The sequence below is a fragment of the Molothrus aeneus genome, chromosome 5 (assembly GCF_037042795.1).
Source record: "Molothrus aeneus isolate 106 chromosome 5, BPBGC_Maene_1.0, whole genome shotgun sequence".
Classification (NCBI taxonomy): domain Eukaryota; kingdom Metazoa; phylum Chordata; class Aves; order Passeriformes; family Icteridae; genus Molothrus; species Molothrus aeneus.
Window position 1 is genome coordinate 6,299,802 of NC_089650.1, and position 26,087 is coordinate 6,325,888.

Consider the following 26,087-nt stretch of genomic DNA (forward strand, 5'->3'; position numbering starts at 1 on the left):
TACACAGGATTTTTTTGTCCCTACTTTTCTTCCATGTCTAATAGTTTGCTGTAGCCCAGTGGCCAAATACATTTGGTAACACTTTTTTTCTCCTTCATTTAAGGAGTATTTTTATCCTCTTTGTTTCTTGGTTCTTAGGCAAACAGGTGTTGTACATGTGAGGTATTTTTGGGGTCCCCTGTTGTGGGGAGGAAAGATGAATCTGACTCTATGTTCTTAAAAGGCTAATTTATTATTTTATGATATTATATTATATTATATTAAAGAATACTATACTAAAACTATACTAAAGAATAGAGGAAGGATACTTACAGAAGGCTAAAAGATAATGATTAAAAACTCATGACTCTCTTCTCAGAGTCTGACACAGCCTGACTGTGATTGGTCATTAAGTCAAAACAATTAAGTGATTTGGTCATTTGACCATCACATTTGGTCATTTTGGTCATGACCATCACAATTGGTCATTAAGTCAAAACAGTTCACATGTTGGATAAACAATCTCCAACCACATTCCAAAGGAGCAAAAACACAGGAGAAGCAACTGAGATAATATTGTTTTCCTTTTACTCTGAGGCTTCTCAGCTTCCCAGGAGAAGAATCTGTAGGGGTATGGAATATAAGAAAATAAAGATAGTGTAGAAAGCAATCTTGCCCCTAAGGAGTTGCAGCTGGGCCAATTATCAAAGATTAGGAACAGGCCTGAATTTAACAAGCCACAGCTGTAACCAATAAGAAGAAGAGCGCTATAAAAGAGTGGGGTGGCTGGTTAGGAAGGGAACTGGAGTCAATTGTTTGCTTTGTAAAGAAGAAAGAGTCAGTGCTCTGAGGAGCTGCCCACGAGAAACACCAAGAAACTCTTGTGATGAGACAACAGCATGGAACCCCTGCCATAAGATGACAGCAAGAATCTTGGGCTAAGGATTTTTCAGAAAATATGATAGTGATGTACATGCTTTGTTTTCTGGCCTTGCTGTAGCTGGAAAAATTCAATATTATTAATATCCTGACTTTCCTGTGGGCATTAAAACTTTTTCTGTCTTTTTGCATACCTTCAGGTACCGGTACCCACTAGAAGACCTTCCTTCTTTGTTGTATGGCGTGAAGGTTAGAGCACAGTCTTATGACACTTGGGTCAGTAGAGTTACAGAGGCTCTGTCTGCCAATCTCAACCACAAGAAAGGTCAGACTTCTGTCATTCTTAATAGGATGTCCTGAAACTCCTACATGTGTGCTGTGCTCTCGTTAGCCTTGTGCATTTCAAACTGAACTATGCTGTTGGAACCTTGTTTGAAGGCTATTGAAGCAATCTAAAATATCTCTCTTTTTTTGCATACAAATGATTTATGTGCTTTTATTACAGATGTGATTGAGCTGAGAGTAATGTTGGAGGATGCTGAAGACAGGAAATACCCAGAGAACGATCTTTTCCGCAGGCTCCGAGATGCTGTGAAAGAGGCAGAGACCTGTGCTTCAGTAGCACAGCTGCTTCTGAGCAAAAAGCAAAAACACAGGTAGGACAGGCAGTTTTTCAGTAGTTTCCATCTGCTTCTTTGTTACTTCATTGGACTTGGAAGAGTTTAAAACCCTGAGGTCTTACTGTGTGCAAGCTTCTTTCAGTGTTTCTTTTCCTTGGTGCTGTGACTCACTGGGAGGTGAGGAGGGGAGGCAGATTCAGTGGCACAAAGAGCCCAAAGGTGGGCTTAGTTGGAATGTTATAAACATTCTGCTTTCAGCTGACTTATGTACTGAAATGTGAAATCCTTTGGGGAAGTTGTGTTTGCTGATGAAGTATTTTGCTGAATGTGTGGGAGAGTTGTAGGGAGAGATGGCTGGAGGTAAAAATGTAATGAAAGTAAGTTTTGACTTTGGGTGTTTGTGACAAAAGGATCTAGGGGAGCACAGCAGTACAGAGAGCAAAACCAGTCCATAGTTGGAGCCAATCTGGTATTTTTTGGGAAGGACCACGGGAGACAGTGATGTGTGGCTGAAAGGTAGTGCCTTGCCTCAGTGACTTGGGGCAGTGTAACTCCCTTGGTTCTTTCTCTGTGTTGCCTGTCTTGCCTGTGGCTGCCTCAGCATTACTCTGTCTCCTGGCCCTGCCTCAGCAGTCTGCTGGATGTGTTCTGCTCTCCTAAACTTTCAGGAGCATGTTCTTCCTTCTCTCCTGTACGTTTTGTGCACTGAATAATAAGTCCCACAGAAAATAGCTCAGTGAGGTGACTGTAATTCTTGTGGCAGTAGCTGTACAGTAAATTTATGTAGCTTGTTCCCCTGTTGAGGATAAGATTTGGTTTTGTAGTTGGTTGTATTTCTTGCCTGTGTGGTTTTTGTGTATTACTTAAGACATTTTGAGGGAGTAAAAATTAAATACCTTGTTAATTATAATGCCCAACTTTGCTACACAGAACATAATCCATATATCATAATGGCTTGAATTTGAACACTAAAATGTTACTTGCACCACAGATACAAGTGTAACAATCTGTTCTAACTGGAAAACTGTTAGACAATAGAGAAGCATTTTGTCTGTATTTGGAGGCTAAAGAAAGCTCTCCTGATTGTTTTTTATTGCTTGTAGAACCTCACTGCCACAGAATTATTACTCACTTAGAACTCTGATCCAGGTGGGGGAAACAGCATGACAGGGGTTGCATTGCCCTGTTCTAGTGAAATATAATTATTTTGGGAGCTCCCAGGTGTTCATGGTCTGGTGCTGCTTCCTCCTCTTCCTCCTGCTGTTGGAGTATGACAGCCCAGCTCTCTCTCAACAGTCCTTAAGTTGCTGAGATATATATATATATAATTATATATATGTAAGAAGATATAGCTAACTCTTCAGTTAGTTATTTGGTGGGTTTCCAGAGCTACCCCAAGAAGGACAAGGGGTAGAAGGAATTGGCAGCTTTCAATGTTATGTCTGATCTAAAGAGAAAAGATTTTTATGAGGCCCAAAAAGGACTTGTGTATACATTTGAGGGCTGTCATATGCTAACTAAAAATATTTTACAGAATTGAGGTTTGAGGAAGATCTTGAAGCTTCTTTGAACAGTGCCAGGTGGTGTAATTATAAAGGTCATCTTCAGCTGCTTCTGTAACATTTATGTTCATATTTAAAACCTGGAGAAGGATCACATTTACAGAAAGGATAAAGTTATTAAAAACAAGTGCTCAAACAGAGCAATTTGGCAGGATTAATGCAGCAATAAACTCATGGTCAAATGTAGCAGAAGAAAATCTGTGTCTTACCCGTCTCTTTTTAAATAAACCCCAATAATGGGTAATGTATAGCTGTGAAGTTCTCTCCCGTATTCTAGTCCTAGATCTTTGCCTTCTCCTGGAAGTTGACAGTTTCCACAGGCAGGGATAATTGCACCTTTTTGTGCAGCATGTCATGCTGTGGCAGTCTGTGGTTGGATTAAGGCCAGAATGCCAGTGTGACACTGCTGAGTGTCCCCTCCCTCAGTTTTGTCCCTTGGAGCCCTCTACCCCTTTGCCCTCACTCAGGGATTTTGGGGGCACAGCAGGTCTGCTGCAGCCACTGCTCCTCATCACTGTCTGTTGAAGCAAATCAGTGCCTGCAGGAGTCTCTATTCCCCTCTGAGGTTTAGCTGGTGTGTAATGATATTTGATCATTAATCTAAATTTTACAACATAACTCCATAGCATAAGATAGAATTTCTTTTCTTTACTCTTTCTGTAGTATTCAAATTTAGATTCATTAGCAGGGAACAGCTCTCGAGTATTTGAAATCTGTTGTACTTGGCAAGTTGTGCCTGCCAGTGATCTGTACACGAAGTATTTAATTTATGCAGTGTGTCACTTTCAAGTCTTTTACTCCATTCAGTGGGCTTGTTACACTTGCTCTGAGGGATATTTAATGGAAATGTCTTTGCAGAACTTGTCCCACTGAATATCAGTCCTCTGTTGCAAGGTCAGTTTCAGCAGTTCTCCAGCTACAAGCACTGGATAATAAGACTTGTGTTCAGGGCCTGTTGCTGTTACATATCTCAGAGTTCTTGTCAGTGCCTGGCATGTGAGACAACTTCCTGTACTGCCTAAAGCAGATTTATTTGGGCTTATTCTTCTACTTGTAACAAACTCAGTTTGGAACTCACCTAGACAGTTGTACCTCTGAAAGGCAGGGTAAATGATCCTGAAGGGGCTTAGGGGAATTGTATTCTATTTTGTTTTCAGGATTTTGGAATTCTTGTTCAGTTCGAATAACATTTTTCTTTTTGAGTTCTTAGGTGATTAAATACTTTTGCTAACTTCTCAGTAATCCTGATTGATAATTTCTGTCACTGATCATCATCTTATCTCTCACCTGATATTTAATTATGCCCATTTGTACAGCAGAGTGAGCCAAGACAGTGGAAGGACACGGACCAAGCTGACCATGGAGGAGCTTAAAGCATTTGTGCAGCAGCTGTTCAGCTTGCCCTGTGTCATCAGCCAGGCCCGACAAGTCAAGGTAAGCTTGCATCTGCTCCTCTGATCATGGTGTGCCTTTTACTTTGTTCTGGTTTTGTGGTAGTATGTTTTTCTAAACAGATAATTTTGCCTGGTGTAGAGGATGAAAAGCTTTGCATGTAAAACATGTGTGCACTTTTTCCAGGTGCCTGGTACAACAGGCGTTGTCAGATGTGGTGGTGCAGCTATACAGAGATAGAAGATCCCCTTCCCCTGTCACTGTCCAGACAGCCCAGTTCTAAATCTCTGACCCAGTGACTCTTATTCCATCATCATTAATGTTCTCTGTAGAGCTTAAGTTTCTGGCTAAATCCTACCCTTTATATGTTTTTGTAGAAACCTCTGAGTGTTACCCTGGTGTGCTTTTTCAGGGCAGCAGGAAAGCAGTGCCACATTGTCATTCCATAAATACATCTCAGCCTTGCTTTCCAGGCTACAGCCTTCTCAATCTGTATGCATGGCCTGCATTTCTTGCCCTTCATATATATCTTTGCACCTGTCTCTGGATGAATCTAGACTAATAAGTAATCCAGATCATACTGATTCCCCTGGCTGCTATTGCCATTTATCATTCTGGCACTCTGCATCATAGCAAGTGTTTTCAGTAGCAGTCTTAATTTGTTTCTCTGTCACTGGTGATGAAATACTAAACAGCGTTTCACCTACTAACCAGCTTGTAGAAAACTCCTTAAGAAGCATCCTTAATAAAGATTTTTTGCCCAGAGAAATGCTTGAGATGTGTGTTAATCACTTATTAACCTGCATGCTCTGCTTGTACAGTTTTACATGTGTTGTATAGTACTCGATAGAGGGCCTGAAATCCTGTACATTACCATAGGTGCAGCTGCTGCTACATAGCAAAACATACAGCTGAAAAATAAATTAGTTTTTTTTTTAGAAGGCCCCTTTTCCATAAGTGTTTGTTAGTGTTGATGTCCTATTCATGAGTTTTATATAAGCTTTTCCATGATAGTTCAGTGTTGATAAGAGAGACTTCACACTGGAATTTCTTATTGTTTACATTATATTGGCATTTTTTTCTGAAAACAATTTCTTTCAGAAAACCATAGGGCTCTAGTGTGCATGTTTGCCAGGCTTGTTGATTGATGCTGTCTTTGTCCTTCAAAGGCTGGCATCTAATAAAGTGGAAAGTGCTTTCTCATCCTCATATGATAGGATAGTTTTATTTCACTTCTTTACACACACATTAGTATGTAATCACACATATTAGTATTAGTAAAAACACTTACTAATATTTATTAATGAAATGTTATCATCTATTAGGTAGACATGTAAGATGGTTGTCAGAAGGGCTTTTTTTTAAATGTCTTTAAGACTTGCTTCTAATTAAAACATAATTCGTAAATGAGAGGGCTGCAGGCATAAAATTAACGCTTAACAGTTTCAGCTTGTATATTTGTCTAATGCCTTCTCCCAGCTAGTCCATGTTCCCCCACCCCTCAGCATTAGGAAGGAATCTGGTTCTAGTTCAAGTACTCTGCCTATGCATGTGCATGCTCTTGAAGCCTCAGCATAATCACTAGTCAATAAATAAATAATTATCATTTTCCTGATTACAAACTGTAGTCTTTTCATTTCTGAATGAAGTCAGATAATGATCATTTATGCCTAAGCACTCACTGGCTTTTAACATGGCATTTGAATGCAATTATCCATCATGATGAATAGCAAAATAATTGTCATGTTGGATGATGAATATTTTCTAACACAGAAGGCTTTGTAATTATTAAACTGTAATAATTTACTGTTGCCACTATGAAGCATTCAGAGTATGTTCCCTAAATCAAAATCTTTATAATGTAGATCTTGTTTTTTCTTATAAATGCCTTCTGATTTTCAGACAGACATGAAAAGCAGCATCAGCCAAAAAAGGCAGTAAGCTAAGGGTTAGGAAATGTAGGGTTTGCTCCTTGTTGTGCCATTGGCTTGCTGTCAGAAATGCCTGTCTTGTGAGAGACTTGGAGGTGAATCCATGGAGTATCCTGGTTGAATGTCCTTGAATGAGTCTCCTGCAGAGATTCTTTCCTGTCTGTTTGCTTTGATTTTTTTTTCATTGCAGTGCCAAATATGAGGATGAGGACAACTGCAGCAGTGCAGTTGGATTTCTATGAAATTGTCTCCTTTAATAAGAGGGTTTTGCATTTTCATTTCTTTCTTTAGTGCAGTAAATCCCTGATGCTTGGAAGTGGTAGTGCTGCTTTAGGGAATATTGCTTTCAGACTTGACCATTGTTATTTTTAGGACCTGTGGTATTCATATTCTCACACATTTCTGGCTTGTTATTTCTCCTCAGCATGTTTTTTTCTGCTTTGTGTTGCTGTCATTACTGTAATGCCCCTGACACTATTGAAACAATGACCTGTTTGCAGAAGTCCCTCTTCTCCCCGCTATTTTAAAATTAATATTGACTGGGCAGTGCTGAATATTCTCTTTTGTTGGGAGCTGTTGTCATTTGCAGTTGTACTATTTTAGGTGCAGAGTTTGATGCAACTAATATGCCTAGGGCATGAGACATTAGGCCATCAAATAAGTTTAGATGGTCTGTTACTTAATTTCTGTCAGACTTGATGGCTTGTGACAGCTAGCTGGCATTGTGTGTAGAAGCTCAGACTGATGATGTGATGATCACATACAGATTTACAGCTGGCTGATCCCTCAGTTGCCTTTTCTTTTGGATTCTGTGGGTGTTTTTTCCTAATTGATTTGTGCTGTATGTTACTTCAGAATCTGCTCGATGATGTGGAAGAGTTTCATGAGCGTGCTCAGGAAGCCATGATTGATGAGATCCCAGACTCTTCCAAGCTGCAGGAGTTGATAGACATGGGCTCTGGCCTTTATGTTGAACTTCCTGAGCTGCCAAGGTTGAAGCAAGAGCTGCAGCAGGCACGGTGGCTGGATGAGGTGAGGTCCACCCTCTTGGATCCCCAGAGAGTCACCCTGGATGTGATGAAGAAGCTGATTGACTCTGGTGTGGGCTTGGCACCACATCATGCTGTAGAAAAAGCCATGGCTGAGCTGCAGGAGCTGCTCACAGTCTCAGAGAGGTGGGAGGAGAAGGCCAAGGTCTGCCTGCAGGCCAGGTGAGTGTTCCTTTACAAGCTGTTCTTAGAGGCCACACACTTTTGTGTTTCTCTTTCTCTTTGGTGATGTGAGGTGAAAAGTTGTGCTCTTGAAGCTGTAGTTGGCTTTCTTATTTTGTTGGGTTTTTTTTGTTTTTTTTTTTTTAACTCCCCAGGAGTTAGATTGTTCTAGAGTTGGATTTGAGATTGAATTGCACAAGTGTTGATTCCCTATCATGTTACACAGTGGCAGGAGGCTGAGGCTGTGCTTGTTGCTGCTGTCTTTGCTATTCATCCCTCTCCACACAGAACTCTGACTAGGCTACCAACAAGAGACAGCTTTCCTGGTGTTTAGGGGTTGTGATGTTTGCCATTCTAAGCTTGATTGTGCCAAGCCCCTCAGCTTTCTCACCTCCTGTTTGGTAGCCTCCAAGCATAGAGCCATGGTGTCCTACCCTGCAGTGTAGTGGTGAAGCTGCATCACCAGCCTGTCAGATGTATGCCTTGAGATGACTGGTGTTTTGAGAGAAGGCTGGAATTGGGTTTTTCTTACTCTAGGCCACGCCAAAGTATGATGGCTCTGGAGAGCATCGTGAACGAGGCCAAGAACATCCCTGCTTACCTGCCCAATGTGCTGGCACTGAAAGAAGCCCTGCAGCGAGCTAGAGACTGGACAGCCAAAGTGGAGGCCATTCAGGTAGGGGTTACAGCAGGGACTAGAATCTTCTGCTTGCACTCTTTTATTTGGATATGTCCTTTATTCCTAGCACCTCTCCTCACTAAGGTGGCCTGAAGAGAAGCCTTGCTATGGCTCTTAAATGTGCTTACCAGAGCTCGTGTACTTGATTTTCTTTTTCTGCATTTGTTTCCCCACTGGCTATCCAATTTCTATTTCCCTTCCTTTTATGTATTTCAGAGCAGATATAAAAGCCAGCAAATTCATTATGATATGGTATTTGGTTTTGGAACTGATCAGCATGCTGTCACTGAAAATATTTAGCTGCAGCAGAGGGTGCTCTCAGGTTTTCAGTTTCGGATCTGTCTGTGGAAGTTTTGTTTTTTATGGAAATTTGTTTTTTTCTTTTCTCCCTAAAATATTGCAAGATTTAATGGCAATGGTGGCCAGAATTTTCTGAAAGAGATGAGTTAGTTCAGTAACCTCTCCTTCTATTTGTCTACCCACATGACTTGGTCCCGAGTTCTGTGATATTTGTTGGTGCTGGTCACTGAACTAGAATGCTTATCTTATACCAGGTGTTGTTGAGAGTTGAAATGAGAATCCAAATAGATTTCACATCAGCCCTTATACAACAGAGGGCATTTAGATAACTGTCTGGAAATGGAATGTTGTCTTATTCCCTAAGCCAGCTGGCTATATCAAAATGACTGTTAAAATAAAAGCTGTATGAGAGAATTGTTTAAAATAACAATAGATTGAAACACTGCCCTCCTTTCCTTTCCTATGGAACTCTGTTTTAGGCAGTGACAAAGTAGTTTATGGCTTGAAATTAGACTGGCAGCTGATATAATGGTGGAATTGTTGGCTTAGCAAAATTTATTTCACCCCAGAATGGGAGCAACTATGCATACCTGGAGCAGCTGGAGAGCTTGTCTGCCAAAGGCCGCCCCATCCCGGTGCGCCTGGATGCGCTGCCCCAGCTGGAGTCCCAGGTGGCTGCAGCTCGTGCCTGGAGGGAGCGCACGGGAAGGACCTTCCTCAAGAAGAATTCCAGCTACAGCCTGCTACAGGTGAGCAGCACATACTTCCCTGTCAGGAGAAGGAAAGAGAGGAAGGGAAGAACACACTGCTCTGTCAGAAATTGGTCATGATGGCCCTCAGTTGTCTAGAGGGAAGAGCTGGTTTAGTGACACTGGATTAGAGATCCTTTTCAGAATAGAATAGAATTTCAGCTGTTCTTGGGTGAAAAGAAAGAAAAAGGCAGAAAATGTGTTTGGTTAGTCCTGTTTTACGTATAGACAACCTCATCTCTTACTTGTGAAAGAAGAGGGAAAGTAAAGCATTTTGTTTGTCGTTGAAGAAATGTAGACCTGAAATGGGCACAGACCTGTCTCAAGTTGATAAATGTTTTCACTTGCCTCGCTGTTTAAATGCTAAGAAAATAGATATATATTTTATAAACTGTTCAACTATAAGAAAAAAATTAGTCAGCTACTATTTATTTCACTTCAGTGAATGTAGTGACTGTCCTTGTTTTAATAAAAATCAATCGTGTTTGAAGATCTGTCTTATCTACTTGACAGACTTCCTTTTTGTAAGGAAAACAGTTCCAGTTCAGCTGCATTCTCAGAGGCTCTATTTTTATTCTCTTATGTTGTTGTTAATTCTCTGAGGTTTGTCTTCACTTTTAGTGAGATGTCCAAATCCAGACAGAATCCCCACTCTCTGACTTTCTCTAGTGCCGTGTGGAGTGCAGTAGTTACATCTTGTGTCTCAAAGCGGGGGGGGTACTGATGTTTAATGTTTTCCAGTGGGATTTTCCCTATTGCAACCACATCACGCTCATTTTTGTTCACTTTGTGATACATTCTAGATACGTCTTTTTCTCTATATTCTTCTGCTTAACTAGTTATTTAATATGTTCTGGTTTTGTGTTTTCCTAAATGTAGCAATTTGAGCTTTCCTATATTGAATTTAATTTGCTAGATTTTATATTTATGTGTACATTCCAACTAGTCACGATGACTTAAAGCTTTATTCTTGTCCTTAAAAGTGCTTTTCAGCCTCTCATATCAATATTGAAAGGCTTATAGTGTACTTTTAGGGGTTCTTCAGGCACCAAATTGCTGATGTAAATATGAAATAATTTTTAAGACTTGATTTATAGAGGCCCCTTATTGTATTTGCGTGGTGCCCCAATGAAGGAAGGAATGATGAATCTGACTCCATGTTCTCAGAAGGCTAATTTATTTTTTTATGATACTACATTATATTAAAGAATAGTATACTAAACTATACTAAAGAATACAGAAAGGACACTTCTACAATGCTAAAAAGGTAATAAAGAAAAAACTTGTGACTCTTTCCAGAGTCCCAACACAGCTTGGCACTGATTGGCCATTGAGTCAAAACATTCACATCAGAAACCAATGAAACAATCACCTGTTGGTAAATGATCTCCAAACATATTCCACATGTGAGCACAACACAGGAGAAGCAAATGAGATAAGAATTTCTTTTCCTTTTTCTCTGAGGCTTCTCAGCCTCCCAGGAGAAAAATCCTGGGCAAAGGGATTTTTCAGAGAATGTGAATGCCACAGCCCCTGAAGGGAGTGTTGAAGTATGAATGTCTAACTGCATGTTGGTGTGCTGGTATATGCATGATAGTGTAGTCTGAATAAATTTTGTAATTAATCAGAAAACACAGTGGCTCCGTTTGACCTGCCATGTCACTGGTTGCTGATCACATTCCAGTTCCCTAACTGAGATAGTTCTCTCCTTATCTGTTTATTCTCTTTTTCCTATTAGTTGACAGGTATCAGAGGGGTTAGATTGTGGGGTAGTTCTTGTTCCCTGGTGCCACTGTTGTCATTCCCTGGTGAGATGTCCCTGACAGGATGATTTTCCTTGGTGGTTCCAGGTTCTGAGCCCACGGACTGATATCGGTGTTTATGGGAGCAGTAAGAACAGGCGGAAGAGGGCAAAGGAATTGATGGAGAAGGAAAAGGAGAAAGATCTTGACCTGGAATCCCTGAGTGAACTGGAGGATGGGCTGGAGGAGGCCAGGGATGCTGCAGCTGTGGTAAGGAGCAGTGAAAGGTGGTGTCTCCTGCCTGTGTGGGCTTCAGTCGTCTCTAATCTGTAGAAATTCTAGAAATAAATGAATTTCACTGAAAGAGATACCTCATAATCTGGTGTTTGACACAAGAATGTAGTTCAACTTTAATTGCAGTGAAAGTAGAGTTCAGAGCGTTACTGCTGGTATTTAATAACATTAGGTATGTGTAAGACTTAAATGCTCTTGGGTTAGTCTCTGTTGCTGCTCATCTAATATTAACATTTATTGAAATCATGTGGAAATAATGAGGTGCAGCTCTGCCTTAACCAGGACCAACACATACTTGGTTAGGTCAATTTTCTGATCAGCCTGCAAATGCTTGGTCATGGACACTGGGCTGGATGGATTGTTTTATTTGGTTCCTCTTTTTTGGAGGATACTCATGCTGCTTATCAGAATAATTTGCTGACATCTGGCTGCCCTTTCCCTGGTAGCAAAGAAAATATATGCAGGGTCATTAATATGGCTTGTACACAATCTATTTTACTGTAGTATGTTTGGTTATAGTTACCTGAAGGGAAACATTTAGGAAGTGCAATTTAGTTCAGGAGATATGTGGTCACTCAGATGGTTCTGAAACAATGCTCAGCTCCATTTTCTCAGTAACAGTTGAATGGAACAGATTCTGACTTCTTCTCTGGAGTCACAGCCTATTCTTCTGGTGGCCTGAGGACAGATTTAATTATAAAGTTCAGAAACTTTGTAGATATTGAGAAGGTTATCTAAAGTTTACATAGCATCTCTACCAGAAGGACTCTAGGGAGTAATGAGCAACTGAGGAGGAGGTATGTTAGATAAAGTTTTAATTAGATTATGTAGTTCCTAAATTTTGGGCTAGGCTTAGATCTCTTGATCTTTTTGAGTTAGCTGGGTTTTTTTTTCTGTTTTCTTGTGTTAATAAAATTAAATCTCTCTTAGCTGTGAAGGTCATGACATGTTTTTGTCCTTGCTGGGCAGGTGGCTGTATTCAAGGAGCGGGAACAGAAGGAAATTGAAGCCATGCATGCTCTCAGGGCAGCCAACTTGGCCAAGATGACCATGGTGGACCGAATCGAGGAGGTCAAGTTCTGCATCTGCCGCAAGACAGCCAGCGGCTTCATGCTGCAGTGCGAGCTGTGCAAGGACTGGTTCCACAGCGGCTGCGTGCCCCTGCCCAAAACCAGCTCTCAGAAGAAGGGCTCCAGCTGGCAGGCCAAGGAGGTGAAGTTCCTGTGTCCCCTGTGCATGCGCTCGCGCCGGCCGCGCCTGGAGACCATCCTGTCGCTGCTGGTGTCCCTGCAGAAGCTGCCGGTGCGGCTGCCCGAGGGGGAGGCCCTGCAGTGCCTGACAGAGCGAGCCATGAGCTGGCAGGACCGAGCACGGCAGGCCCTGGCCACCGACGAGCTGTCCTCCGCTTTGGCCAAGCTCTCCGTGCTCAGCCAGCGCATGGTGGAGCAGGCAGCTCGAGAGAAAACGGAGAAAATCATCAGTGCAGAGCTGCAGAAGGCAGCAGCTAATCCTGACCTGCAGGTAGGGATGGGAAGGTCTTGCTGTTCCCTCTGCTTGCTCTGATTTAGTGTGTGTAGGAGAGATGGGGGTAGGATGGTCAGGGCGAATGGAGATGAGAGGTCTCTGAAGGCAGGTTGTGGAACTTGTGGTTTATTGCAAAGGGCCTGGGTGTAGGGGCCCTACTTGGAGCTGCCAGCCACAGCTCGGAGCAGGCCTGAGGGAACTAAAGACAGCGGTAAAGAGAGAGAAGGCAAGAGCATGGTAAAGAGAATGAGAGAGAGAGGAAGTGTAAAGAGAGCGAAGTTCCCATGACAATATCATAAATCTACTTCTCTACTGAATGTTCTGATTTTCACTAGCCAATCTAGTACAAGATACAAATCATATAGCATTTACATACAGCCTATAAGAATCATTACATTACCATACTGTGTTACATTTTAAACCCTAAAAGCTACTCTTTGGACCCCTTCTGCCAAGCTAGTAGGATCTGCTCTGATCCTTGGCCTTGTCTGTAAGCAGATGGTATTGTTTAATCAAAAGGGGATTACCTTCAGCTGACCATACCATTGTTTTCCAGTTGTTCAGTAACTAAGGTATCTCAAAGCTTGCTTACATTTCAGTCTTGCTTAGTTTCCGTATTCTCAAAATCTTTTGCCAGGCAATCATATTTATTTGGCATTCCTGTTTCATCTTCACCAACAAGTGTGTCAAAATGTCTTGTTTTTCTTGGAGAAGGGTGGGGGAGAGGGGAGGGCAGTGAAAAGCTGAGGACTACACATGGTAAAACTTCTTACTTAGTTTAGTGCTCTACAGGTTTTGGCTGGCTTCTGTTTTGTACATTGCTGCTCCAGGAGCAGATCTGTTCCTCTGCACTCATTGTCAACAGCAACTGCTGAAGTTGCTCAGAATTTTAATTATTTCCATACTGTTGACTTCTAAGGGTTGGGTTTTTTTCAGTTTTTGATATGTAGACATGTTCCAGTGTGTTTAAAAAAAGATACAGATCATTCTGCATTGTGTATGTAAGAAACATCAGGTCAGCTGTAACAGCTGGGTACAGGCCTCAAGATGTGTAAAACAGTTCCCACTTTGGTGTCCAAATTCCATTTTCCTCTTTACAGAATCCAGCCTCTCAATATTTATAACTTCTCATGGATTGTCATTCACAAGCATTTGGTGTCCTGTTAGTAAATTTCAGCAGGGAATGTAGTCGAACACTGATAGCTGACCATAGCTGACCTCTTCACCTTGAGAGTGAGGGCAGGTCATGTTGTAGTGAAGAAGCTGTAATTTGTAACACTGAAGAACAATATCTAGATCTTTCCAGTCACTATTATTAAAAAACAGGTAATCAGAATCTAACCAAACCTTTTACTTGGATGTTTCCCTATCTTTTTTCACATCTTGCTGTAACTGGTATCTTTTGTGATGTCCAGGCAGTTATCCTCAGGCCAAAAGAACAACTGTTTTCTTTGTTAATAACTCTTTAGGTTTTACAGATTTTTCTGGGAAATTTTATTGTTTCATTTCCATATTTAATTTTTTTTTTAGGGGCACTTGACAAGTTTTCAGCAGTCAGCCTTTAACAGAGTGATAGGGAGTGTGTCCTCGTCCCCACGGCAGACTTTGGATTATGATGATGAAGAGACAGACTCTGATGAAGACATCAGGGAGACATATGGCTATGACATAAAGGTAGGTAATCCAGAGAGGTTTGTTTGCATGGAATAAATACAGAACACCTGTCTTGTAATCCATTTTTCCAGAATATTTACTGTATTTAAAACTATCTGTGTATATTCTGCCTGTGGCAGAAGAGGTGCTTCCTGATTTTTATCTCAGTGTCCCCATTCTCTCAACTGTTGTGAAGTTTTGTAATGTTTTTATGCAAAATTTCCAAAGTCTTTTCCACCTTTTGAATTTCAAAAGATGCCTTTTAATGCTGAGGAAAAAGACACACTTAAAAAGGGATTTGTATTTATAACAGCCTGGAGGATGAACATTGTCTTTATGCCCCATTGAGAGATACCATGAGTCATAAATATAAGAATCTATATGAAGAGCTCTTGGAAAGTTTTTGCTACAGCAAAAAGATTAGCCTTCAAAAACTGCATGCTGTGTAAGAAGTTTCCTGATGCCAGAGCTTTGTTCATGTTTTCATACCTTCCTCTTCATTCAGCCCTTGTATAAAGCAAGTACATGTGTTCCATTTTGGAGTGTGGAATTTTTTGAGACAAGATGTCTGGATCATGTTGTAAAATTAGTGTCTGGATTCAGTACAGAAATTGTAACTGCAGTTAAATTTCTGAGGTGTTTTATTGAGAGAAGAATTTTCATGAGAAAAGGCAGTTGTGGAGAAAACCATGTGTTTTCAAGGTCTTGAAATGTCCTTTTGAAATATGTAGAGGCAGAGGCAATGCCACAGTTGCTTCTTGAGCAGTGTTTTCTTTTTAGTGATAATATCTCTGCCTTTGAAGATGCTATCTTAAGAGACATGTAAATTCTTCTAAGGCAGATATTCTGGTTTATAGAGGGGCAGCATATTCTCCAGGTATGATGTGTGTAATCTCCTATTTTTAAGTGTTTTGTTTCTCAGCAGCCTGATGCATAGAGTACACAGATTTGTGACACAGAGTCCCCTGTGAAATGCCAACAAGAATACATTGCTGTTGGGTGCTACAGCTTTTCATTAATTTAGTTTTATAAATAAAAGTAATTCCCAAAACTGTTCTTTGCTTCAGGGTTCTTTATGAGGCATTTTCTGAGGCTGTGATAAAACATGTCAAGAAAGATGGCATGTGCTTGCCAGGATCTTGGGGTTTTTCAAGAGCATAATTTCATTTGTTTAATGATTCTACTGTCATAATTTAGAAATCTCATGCTTAACCCTTTTGGTTTGGATGTTCACCGTAAAAAATACATTTAAGCAAAGCTGATAGAGACCAGAAACGTCTTCTGTTAGGTCTACTAAGATGATTGGAATAGAAGACAAATTTCCGGCAACCAATCAAGTTCTTCAGGTATAAACTAGGAGATGCAAGATTTTAAAAAACCCCAAAACAAAAAAACCCAAAGTTGCTCAGAATTTAATTATTTCTATACTGTTGACTTTTAAGGGTTGGGTTTTTCCGGTTTTTGATACGTGGACTTGTTCTGGTGTGTTTAAAAAAAGATACAGCTCATTATGCATCGTGTATGTATTTGCTCTTGTTGTGGACCCTGTAGAATTAATCCTGAATTCCTAAGGGTCTGTAGACTGTATTTTGAAAACCACGCTCTCTGGCTTCTCAAATGTGCAGTTGTTAGAGAAGTAGATATGAAAATATGATCTGTTTGATTATATGTCTCTTAATTAAAACATGGTTCTTCCAGTAAATCTTCATTAGGAGTGCAGTAGCTAGATTTTTTTGTAAGTTTTGTTCCAAGCAGACACATTCACTGGTCAAATAATCTGCAATCTGTTTTCATTTTTCAACTTGTATTTTTTTCCTCATTTCTTTGCACCAGTATTGCCTATGGCCGCTAATGATGATTTTAAAAAAAATTAAAAATTTCAAAATTTATATGTTAGCCGTGAACTTCCTTTAATACAGTACAATAAGATACCCATAGTACAATAAGATACCCATAACAAGATACTGTTCAAGATAGAAATTCTTTGCTGTGTAGGGAGAAGTACCTTCCTCTTTCTGAGTATATTTGTTACCTTTTCATCGGGGCAATTTAAATTTGAATTTCCCACTTGTAGTTCTGTACAGAAATCATTAGTTTGTACTTTCTTTTAAACATATAACTGAAGGCCACGGAGAGAAAGAGATATTACCATTCTCAAAGTCCTTTTTTATGTCATAAAATGACAGTGTCTTGTCCAATACCTTGAGCTGTTCAATGTCTTACTCAACACAGTGAGATGGGCACAGGCCAGTGCTATCAGTATTGTGTTCCTGAAAATATTCATGACAGCCCTCTTTTTTTAGTGTTTAGTCCTAATTTAAACTGATTTAAGACTGCCATAAAAGTACTGATCTCAGGATAGCATTTGATTTGCCATTATGCTGATATTTCTCACTGTGCTGGAATGCCCTTTTTTTTTCATACCTCTAAAATCTTAAATAATTTCTTTCTCTAGTCACTGTAATTTAGTCAGCATGCTCCCTGCTTTATGGAAGATAAAGTCTTCATGGGCTTGCAGTCTGACTTTTCAAGCAAAATAATAAATTATGTAGGCTAAGAAAAAGCCTCTTTACATCATGTTGACTTCTGAAGACCATACTTAAGGTGCTGAGTGAGGAAACTCGTCAAGTGTTTTTTATGCACTAGCTGTAAATAAACTGACCTATCTCCATAGTTCCTGTATTCATCCACCATGTAAGTAGGGATATAATTTTTACTTTTAATCTTGGTATCTCTGATGGAGTGCTTCAGAGGAGGGCTTTAGGAGCAGCAGACTTTTTAGTCGTAGTAGAATTGACTTTGAAGTAGGTATTTTCTGGATTCAGATGTTGCATGTTTTCTGTGTGTCTTTTTCAGGACAATGCCAGTGTGAAATCCTCCAGCAGCTTGGAACCCAATTTGTTTTGTGATGAGGAAATCCCCATTAAATCAGAGGAGGTGGTGACACACATGTGGACTGCTCCCTCGTTCTGTGCTGAACACGCCTATTCCTCTGCTTCTAAAAGCTGCTCTCAAGGTATTTGCTTTGTATACATTGAGATAAAATTAAGTAGATAACTGGGATGAGCAGTCAGTGAGGAGTGGAACTGCTCTGTATCCACACTAGCTGTACAGGATATGTTGTCTGGAGGAATGTACAGCAGAGTTACATTGTAGTTACTTTGCTGATATTTGATATATAAACCTGTGCCAGTGTGTTTTAGTTGCTACTGTTTCCCACCTTAAAATGTTGTAAAAAATACCTAATTTCTTTTGGTTTTGATCTCTTCCTTTTATCTTTATTTGGCTTTGTCTGGGGAAGTTTAGATTGGATATTAGGAAAATTTTCTTCACTAAAAGGATGCTCGGCATTGGAACAGGCTGCCAGGGGAAGTGGTGGAATCATGTCCCTGGAAGTGTTCAAAAGACATGTGGGTGTGGCACCTGGGGGCATGGTTTAGTGGTGGGCTTGGCACAGACTCAGTAATCTTAGAGGTCTTTTCCAGCCTTAAGGATTCTGTGTCTTGACTCCTGTCTGAAAGGTTCTAGCACTCCAAGGAAGCAGCCTCGCAAGAGCCCGCTGGTACCTCGCAGCTTGGAGCCCCCCGTGCTGGAGCTGTCACCTGGAGCAAAAGCTCAGCTGGAAGATCTGATGATGGTAGGAGATCTGCTGGAGGTATCTCTGGATGAAACTCAGCACATCTGGAGGATTTTACAGGCCACTCATCCTCCCTCTGAGGACAGGTTTCTTCACATCATGGAGGTAGGGAGCTCGCAGAAATACTCTGGTGTGGACCAGAAATCCCACCACATCCTGTTGGTGGATTAATATAAATATCATCTTGAATAGTTGAGTGCTCAGCTTGTCATGTTTGGATTTCATCTGGAGAAAGTAGTAGGTTACAGAAAACAACAGAATAAGTGATGCAGAAATTCAGTTCTTGATCACTCATGCCATAGCACTGTCCTTCACAGTTAACCATATTTAGAACAGTTTTCTCAAGTAGTTCCATATGCAAACCTTATTTTAGAAGGTAACAGGTTAATTGAGAAGGCACTCCTCTTGATTGTGCCTGGAAATGGAATCTGCAAAAGAGTTACAAGAAACACTTAGGAAGATGAAAAGTTACACTTAGCTTATATGACATTATACTTGTATGTTACTGAACTTTCTTACTGGGGAAAGCATATTTTGATAATGCAGACAATAAGATTCATGTTCTTCCTCAAAATAACATAGACATAGCAGTTTTTTATTGATACACTGTGAAGATGTCTTGATTGCTTTGCTCAGCTGCCATGGATCAGGCAGGTTTATCTGCTGATTCTGAGGTCTAGTCAAAATCACTTTGCTACATTGATGCAGAAGGCAAGGAATGTGTGCTAGAATAGAAACTTCTCTTGAAGTTTCAACTCAAGCTGTTGGATTAAGAGCCAGAGTGGAACCCCTTTTGTATCATCTGTCAGCTGCAGTTAGGGGTCAGTTTGACCGTATGGATTATATGATGGCTTGTTGGGTTACTGAGCTGTACAGGAAGAACAGAAGATGCTGGTTCTTTCTTGGCTTTTTGGTGGTGTACAGCAATACAAGATGGAAGGTTGCATGCTGTAAACAGTGAGGTGAACAAATTAATTGGTGTCTCATTTTCTGCATGCCATCCATGCACAGTGGGTGAGTTCAAGTGTTGCCAGACTGCATCAGTTAGAAGTGTGGAGTACAAAACTGCCCCTGCCTCCCTGTTCTGCTGCTTGACCACCTTTCAGCCCAAGTACTACATAAGCTTAATGTTCTTTCAGTGTAATGGTTTTGGCAGGGAATTGATTGAAAAGAAGTTTGAATGCCAGCAAATAGCAATTTATAAATAATATGCCAGACTCTTATATTAATAGTTGAGCAAGGCTTTTTTCCAGGAGAGTGGGGTGAGGAGTGTAGAGTGTGTGCGCATTATAACTTTTTCTGGTTAACCTTTATGAATACTTGCTTGACCAGAGCTGCTCATTTAGAATTGAATATATTCTATGTCTGTTTGCATACAAAATAAGTAGACTTCTGTGAAATAATCTGGAGAGGATTTGGTTTTGGGTGGAGTAGCTATATTAGGTAGTGTACAGTAAACAGTCTCTTCTGGTTTATAGTATGTTCTTAATCTATTAATAATTAAGGTTAAAGTATATAGCTGCATTGACTGAAATCAAATCAGTCCCATTTGTACAAAGGACTACACAAGTGAATCTTTCAGGTATAAATAGGACTTGTCACTGTGAATGTTACCTGCAGGGACAGAGCTGGCCAGTTTTAAGCCCCACTTGTGATGTGAATCTGTTATTTAAGAGCTCTTGATGACACCAGGATATTTACAATGTCTGCCCATTTGGAAGCCATTCAAATAATGGATGTTGCTTTCTCTTCTTGCTTGAGTTGCTGATACATTTTAAGAATTCACCAATTACTCTTTCTTAATCTCCAAAACAGCAGTTGCTTTCTCTCGAAAATAATTATAGGCAAGACTGACCTCGGATGAAAAATAAGCATCTAACAAATGATTAATCTTCTCAACTTCTATTAAAAAACAATGTGAGAAGGGAGTTGTAATTATTGCTTATTTTGCCTTCTTACCCTTGCTGATAGTTTACTTTTTCCAGTGGGTATTTTTGGCTGATTATACTTTGACACAGTTGATAACACTTAGGAATTTTTTATAGTATGGTGAAAATCAAGTTAAGTGCTTTTTTTGTTTAACAGTATGTTGTTGACTAGATTTCTTCATGCCATATCAGGGTAAATGTAGAGGTAAGTACATTTGTCAAAGCTCAGGTTTGCAGGAAATGTGTCTTTGAGTAATATGTGTATCTTTTTCTATGAAGGATGACAGCATGGATGAAAAACCACTGAAAATGAGAGGGAGGGACTCTTCTGAGAGGAAGCGGAAACGAAAACTGGAGAGAGCAGAACAGTTCTTTGGAGATATGAAGCAAAAATCTAAAGAGCTGAAAAAACTGGAAAAACCCAAGAAGAAGAAGCTAAAACTCACTATGGATAAGACAAAGGAGCTGAACAAGCTGGCAAAGAAACTGGCTAAGGAGGAGGAGCGGAAGAAGAAGCGAGAGAAGGCAGTTGTGGCAAAGGTAGAACTGACCAAGGAGAGCACAGAGAAAAAAAGAGAGAAGAAGGTTCTGGATATTCCTTCCAAGTATGACTGGTCAGGAGCAGAAGAGTCAGATGATGAGAATGCTGTGTGTGCTGCTCAGAACTGCCAAAGGCCCTGCAAGGACAAAGTGAGTTACCCCTTAGTTGTGTCACAGGCAATTCTGTGCTAAGTCAGAACCCCTGTGCCAGGTAATATTTAAGTTGAGCAGCATGAGAAACCAAAGTGGTGTGGTTAGAAATGAGAGATGATTGAGTAGTACTTGGTAGGCACATGGATTTAGCAGGTTGAACTGTAGGACTTCCTTATTCTCTTAGGTACTTCAAAAGAGAAGATGGAAAATTAGAATCTGGGAAAAGGTGCTCTGTTTTGGTTGTGAAGTTTAACTTCTTCAAGCTGTGTAATTTTCTGTTGACTGTGTGCAACATGCATTGGCTGATTCAAAGGATTAGTTCTTTGATTCAGAAAGAAATATTCCTAGCTTTACTGTGTCCCTGAGCAGGAGTGGGATGTGTGATGTTCCTAAATGAAATAGATTTTCTGTATTTCTTGCATACACTCTGTGAACAGTGATGTTGCAGGCTGAGTGATCTTCTTAAACTTCAGTGGTTCATTTTGCTTGTTGGAGATAAATAATCAATTATTTTACACCTGATTGGATTATTACAAAAGAAACTTGATCTGCCTCTCTCTGTGGTACTGCCTGTCATGATTGTCAGCTTTTAACACAGACTGATGATCAAAAATATTTTCAAAATGTTTTTTCTGTACTTTTCTACTTTCAACAGGGGAATACCATACTTGTCAAAAAATGGCAGATCCAGGAATGTAATGACTGAAGCTGCAGCTGTTGATATCCATTACTAATCACTTCGGAAGATTTGTTCAGGAGTAGTTGGCTACAAACCAAAGTAACATCTGTATGATGATTATGTTACTTCATTTTAAATAGGTTGCCACTACTGATTTTCTGATACAACCACTCCTGTTGCTTTTTTGATACAGTTTTACATTCCCCTGTAAGTGGAAAGCAGAACTACAGCAGTAACAATTTTTATAGCTGTACCAGTGGATGCCATTAAAATGAAGGATCTGTGTTTCTTACCCTGCAAATCAGAGTTTCTGCCCACTGACTCCAATTAACATGTACTTTTATTCAAATAATTACAGAATCAAATCAGTAATGTTTTTTCCTTCCTGCGTTCTAACTCATTTTTTGTCTTTTCCAAATTGTTGTACAGTAGGTTCAGCTCAAAGTTTGTATTGGAGCTTAAATGTTCTGACACTTAGGACTTAAATTTACAAAAGCTGCTGTTTGATAATGCAGTCTAAGAGAGTCTTGGAGACTCTCACCTGTGCTGAAGTAACCATCCCTGAGCCTTTTAAATATGTTTTAGAGTATCTGAGGAGAGCTGAGTCATTTTCCTCAGGAATTGTAGAGTGTTCTTGTGCTGTTGCAGTGTAAGGATGCAAGAGGGGCAAGGTTTGTTGGAAGAGTTAGTTTCCATTCAACTGAAGTAGCTTGCTTAAACAAGCTCTCTAGGGGCATTAATTTTTGCCCCAGAGCTTTTATATTCTTGGTAGCTCTGGTAGGTTTAACAGAAGGTATTTTCGTCACAAACTGTGCCTGTGTGTCCTTCCTTGTAACAAGCTGTGTGTTGCTCTCTTGCAGGTGGACTGGGTGCAGTGTGATGGGGGCTGTGATGAGTGGTTCCATCAGGTGTGTGTTGGGGTGTCCCCAGAGATGGCTGAGAACGAGGATTACATCTGTATAAACTGTGCAAAGAAACCCCTGCAGGGGCCCAGCAGCCCTGCCCACGCCTCACCTCCTCCCTTCCTCCTGAGCTACAAACTACCAATGGAAGACCTCAAGGAGACGAGTTAGCAACTGCTCCATGCCCAGAACTTCTTGGGAAATGGACCACTGGAGCCCTTCAGAAGGAGAGGGGTTTGAGGCTGATGTAGCTCCTGAGCTTCTCTTCCAAGGATGTACAGACGTGCAGCAGAGTTGGTCCCTTGGGTGCTGCTGCCTTCCTTCCTGCAGTGGCACTGTCAGGGCACAGAGGCACCCGCTCAGCTATGCACACCCTGCCTGAGGAGCAGCTCCAGCCAGTGCTTCCTGACCTGAGTGTTTCCATCCTGGAGTGTGGCTCTTGCTCTCAAGGACTGAGCAGACTCGAGGCTGTTAGACACTTGAGGGTGTTAGAAGTCCATGTTGGCAGTGGAGCTGGCCTGGAGCTGGTGGGCATAGGCTGGAGCTCTTAGACCTACCTGGTTATCCTGAGGAGGTGACTTTGGAAGTTATCTTTCACCTCTCCATGCCAACCCAGTGTGTAGAGCGATGTCTTGGGAGAATGAAATTGCCTCCAAATCCAGGCAGCTAACACTACGCTATAAGGGTGGGAGCAAGTGGATGAATTTCTTTTAATTTCTCTATTGTAGCTAAAGGGCAGAGGAGCTCACAATGGCAAAAATCAGCAAAAGTTCTGTTTACCAAAAAAGAAGCCCAACTCTACTCCACTAGGCAAATTTTTTTTCCTCAGTGGGAAACAACTGATCTTCCTGTCCTGAGGAGTCCTGGCCAGAAGTCATTGATGATGTCTAGCTAGACCAGAACTTGGGAAGAGCAGAGTGCTTCCCTTTCCACAGGGATGCTCTCTCCTGTTCTAGGCTTTGCTTAGAGTTCTGCACTCCTGCACATTGAAGTTGTGTGGCGCAGGGTGGAGCTGGCAAGGAGGTACAGCACCCAGGGCACAGCTTCTGAGATCTGTACCCAGGGATGGGAAGGAAAGAAGACAGCCCACTTACCTCAGAGGTTACACTGACACGTGCTTCTGTGAAAAGTTTCACTCACAACTTTCCAGTATCACCAGGCTACAGGCATGGCCTCCTGTGATACCAGCTAGCAGTCTGCAGATACTGTTCACAGTGCAAACCCCTCCCTGCTGGCTTTGCTGGGTGTGTACCAGTGTACAATCAGCAGCAGTTCCTGTTTGAAGTTGCCCCTGGCTTTGCCAGAGGACCAGAGGGCTTGGGGTCATCCTGGGTGACAGTTGTTTTAGTAAATCCATTTTTAAAGAAGGACTTGTTTTTACTTTTTTCTAAATGTCTCAGACTACTGACTTGTTCTATAAATAGATTATTTTTCTTTGATTTTTTTATACTTACCACTGTTAACCAGCAGCACAGACAGAGGTTCACAAAGCAAAAACCTGCCCGTGGGCTTGGGTTTTTTTACTCCATTCCTTCCTTGTAGTACAAGGAATTAGCAGTTACCTTCCCCATTCTAGCTTGACCAGCTGCCTGTGTTTAAATAGGTAAATACATTTCATGTGCTACCTTTGTATTTGGGTTTGTTCCTGTTAGTGGGGCATCTGGGCCTTAATGACTCCAGTGGATGCTGGCCTTGTGTATGTGAATGTCTGAAGTCAGCCCCTGGGCTGTCTTGTCCCCCTCTCCACTCGCTCCCTATTGTTTCCATTCTTCTGCAGTTCTAGGAGTGTTGTAAGTAGTGTCCAGTCTTACTAGGAGCTGGATTGGGATTTAAAGAAATATTGACAAAAACAAAGGTGTGCTGTCTTGACTGTTCTGTGTCCCTTCTCTTGTTCTCTGATGTTTGGAAGTTTATTTATTTGGCAGAATTATCCATCCAAAAAAAAAAAAAAAAACAACTCAGCTCAGGTAGACAGAACTTTATTGTTTTCTTCTGTGTGCCTGCTACCTGGGAAGAGGGAAGTGTGCAAAAGGAAAAGAAATAAGATGGAGCACAGAAGATCCAGAGTCTTGGGAGCTTTGAGTGCAAATTGGACACAGACTTCTAATCCCTGCTCCCCAGAGACTTAATGTGATGTTAAAAGCAAAAGCAAGCTGTGGTTAAGCATGTGGCTGAACGGGCACCCTAGCAAATTTAAGAGTATTATTTGTTTACTTATTTATGAAGGAGTCTATGCTTTAGATAGACATACCCTCTTTTTGCCTCCAATTACTTTTTTTTTTCTCAATGTACACTTAGTTTTGGTAAACTGATTTAAGCAGTTGTTACTTTTCCTTCAAGCTTTAACCGACGGTACTACGTAAATGTTTCCCCATATGGAGTGGATAAACGATCTGTCACAGATGTTTAATCGTTCCAGAAGTAGACTAGTACAAGATTTCTTAAGGAATCCCAGTGTTCTGTATTCTTTCCTGACTCCTAGAATTTGTGACACAGCAGGGGAAATATGGTTAGCATCTCCTGTTAGCCACTGAGCATATCCTGGTAACCATTCCTGCATTCTCTGTTGCAATGAAGTCATTGTATGTAATTGCCATCAACTGGAAAAGAGATCTTTGAGTAAACCTGCATTGCATGTTCCTGTTTCTCTGTGTAGAAGGTGTGGTGGAGAGTGTTGACAGAAGCACTAGTTACAACAAGATGGAAGCAAACAGCTCTACAATGCAACTGTGGTCATTCTGCTGGTAACAAGCACAGGAAAGAGCAAACAACAGAAAGAAATGTGCAAATCATATGCAAAAGTCACGTTTTTAGTAGCTGTTTTTCATGTAGCCACGTGGAGAGCCTCTGTTCCACTGTTGGAAGGAGGTTGCCACACTTTTCTCTGGTCACAGATGTCTTGTCTGCTTTTGGATAAGGTGTTCATAAACTGAAGACCATTATTAGCTTTACATCTTATTGTTTAAGCTTGTTTTTTAAGAGCATAATTCCTATCAAAGGGTTGCTGATAGTATGAACTTATGAATAAATGTTAACTTTTGGAAAAACCTGTAGTTTAGTGGTTGAAAAACCCAAAGCTACAGTTGTGGTGTTGTCTCCAGATCCTAGGGGTTTGAATTTTCATAAAAGCGTATGCAGAGAAGCCAGCCAAAGCCAAGACAGAAATGTTCTTACAGGTCTGCTACAGCTGTGGGAAAACTCTCTCATGCTTTGGGGACAAAAATCTCAGTACACAAAAATATTAGCTTGTGTATCTAGACAGGTGCATGTCTTAATGCTGTAGTCTACAAAGGCTGCTTGCCACTGCTGCTGTTATTTCTTTTCATGTGTCTGACACAAAAGGTCAAAGAAATTACCTGAGCTGTTGTGAGGAGCTGAAAATGGCCAGGGCTTGAGTTGTATGGCTTGTACAAAACTACGTGTTTTCAGGTTTTTCTTGTAAAAAAACAGGGCCTGCAATTTGGCAGCTTTGCTTGCAGAGATATAAATGTCACTGCTGACCTTCAGTACCATTGCCTTTAGGATTTATGCTTTTGACAGATCTGTAGCTGAATGCTGGTGCAGCCTGGACCATTGGTAATGAAGACTTAAAGAGTCTTCAGCAACTTAATATTGCTGATATTATGGGAATTATCTGAAGGGATTGGAACACAGTCACACAGCATAAGGTAACAGGCAGTTTTCTGTTAGATCAGCCACACTGTGAAACTTGCACTGATCTTTTCAGTTTTTA

At 40.8% G+C, this 26,087-nt stretch overlaps 1 protein-coding gene across 2 annotated transcripts in view; it reads left to right on the top strand.

Annotated features, from left to right (window-relative positions):
• The window catches only part of KDM5A (lysine demethylase 5A), a 51,366-nt gene extending 25,965 nt beyond the window's left edge, over positions 1-25,401 (top strand). Inside the window, exons 16-28 of one of the 2 annotated variants that reach the window (XM_066549759.1) lie at positions 1,059-1,183; positions 1,364-1,514; positions 4,357-4,474; positions 7,219-7,574; positions 8,112-8,250; positions 9,123-9,302; positions 11,153-11,314; positions 12,308-12,859; positions 14,393-14,536; positions 17,372-17,531; positions 18,037-18,257; positions 20,360-20,770; positions 22,313-25,401. In XM_066549759.1, the coding sequence (XP_066405856.1) occupies positions 1,059-1,183; positions 1,364-1,514; positions 4,357-4,474; positions 7,219-7,574; positions 8,112-8,250; positions 9,123-9,302; positions 11,153-11,314; positions 12,308-12,859; positions 14,393-14,536; positions 17,372-17,531; positions 18,037-18,257; positions 20,360-20,770; positions 22,313-22,525 (2,932 nt within the window). In that variant the 3' untranslated portion in view covers positions 22,526-25,401. The remainder of the gene's footprint in view (positions 1-1,058; positions 1,184-1,363; positions 1,515-4,356; positions 4,475-7,218; positions 7,575-8,111; positions 8,251-9,122; positions 9,303-11,152; positions 11,315-12,307; positions 12,860-14,392; positions 14,537-17,371; positions 17,532-18,036; positions 18,258-20,359; positions 20,771-22,312) is intronic. The other variant, XM_066549760.1, reaches the window with a different exon arrangement.
• The last annotated feature ends 686 nt before the right edge of the window (positions 25,402-26,087 follow it).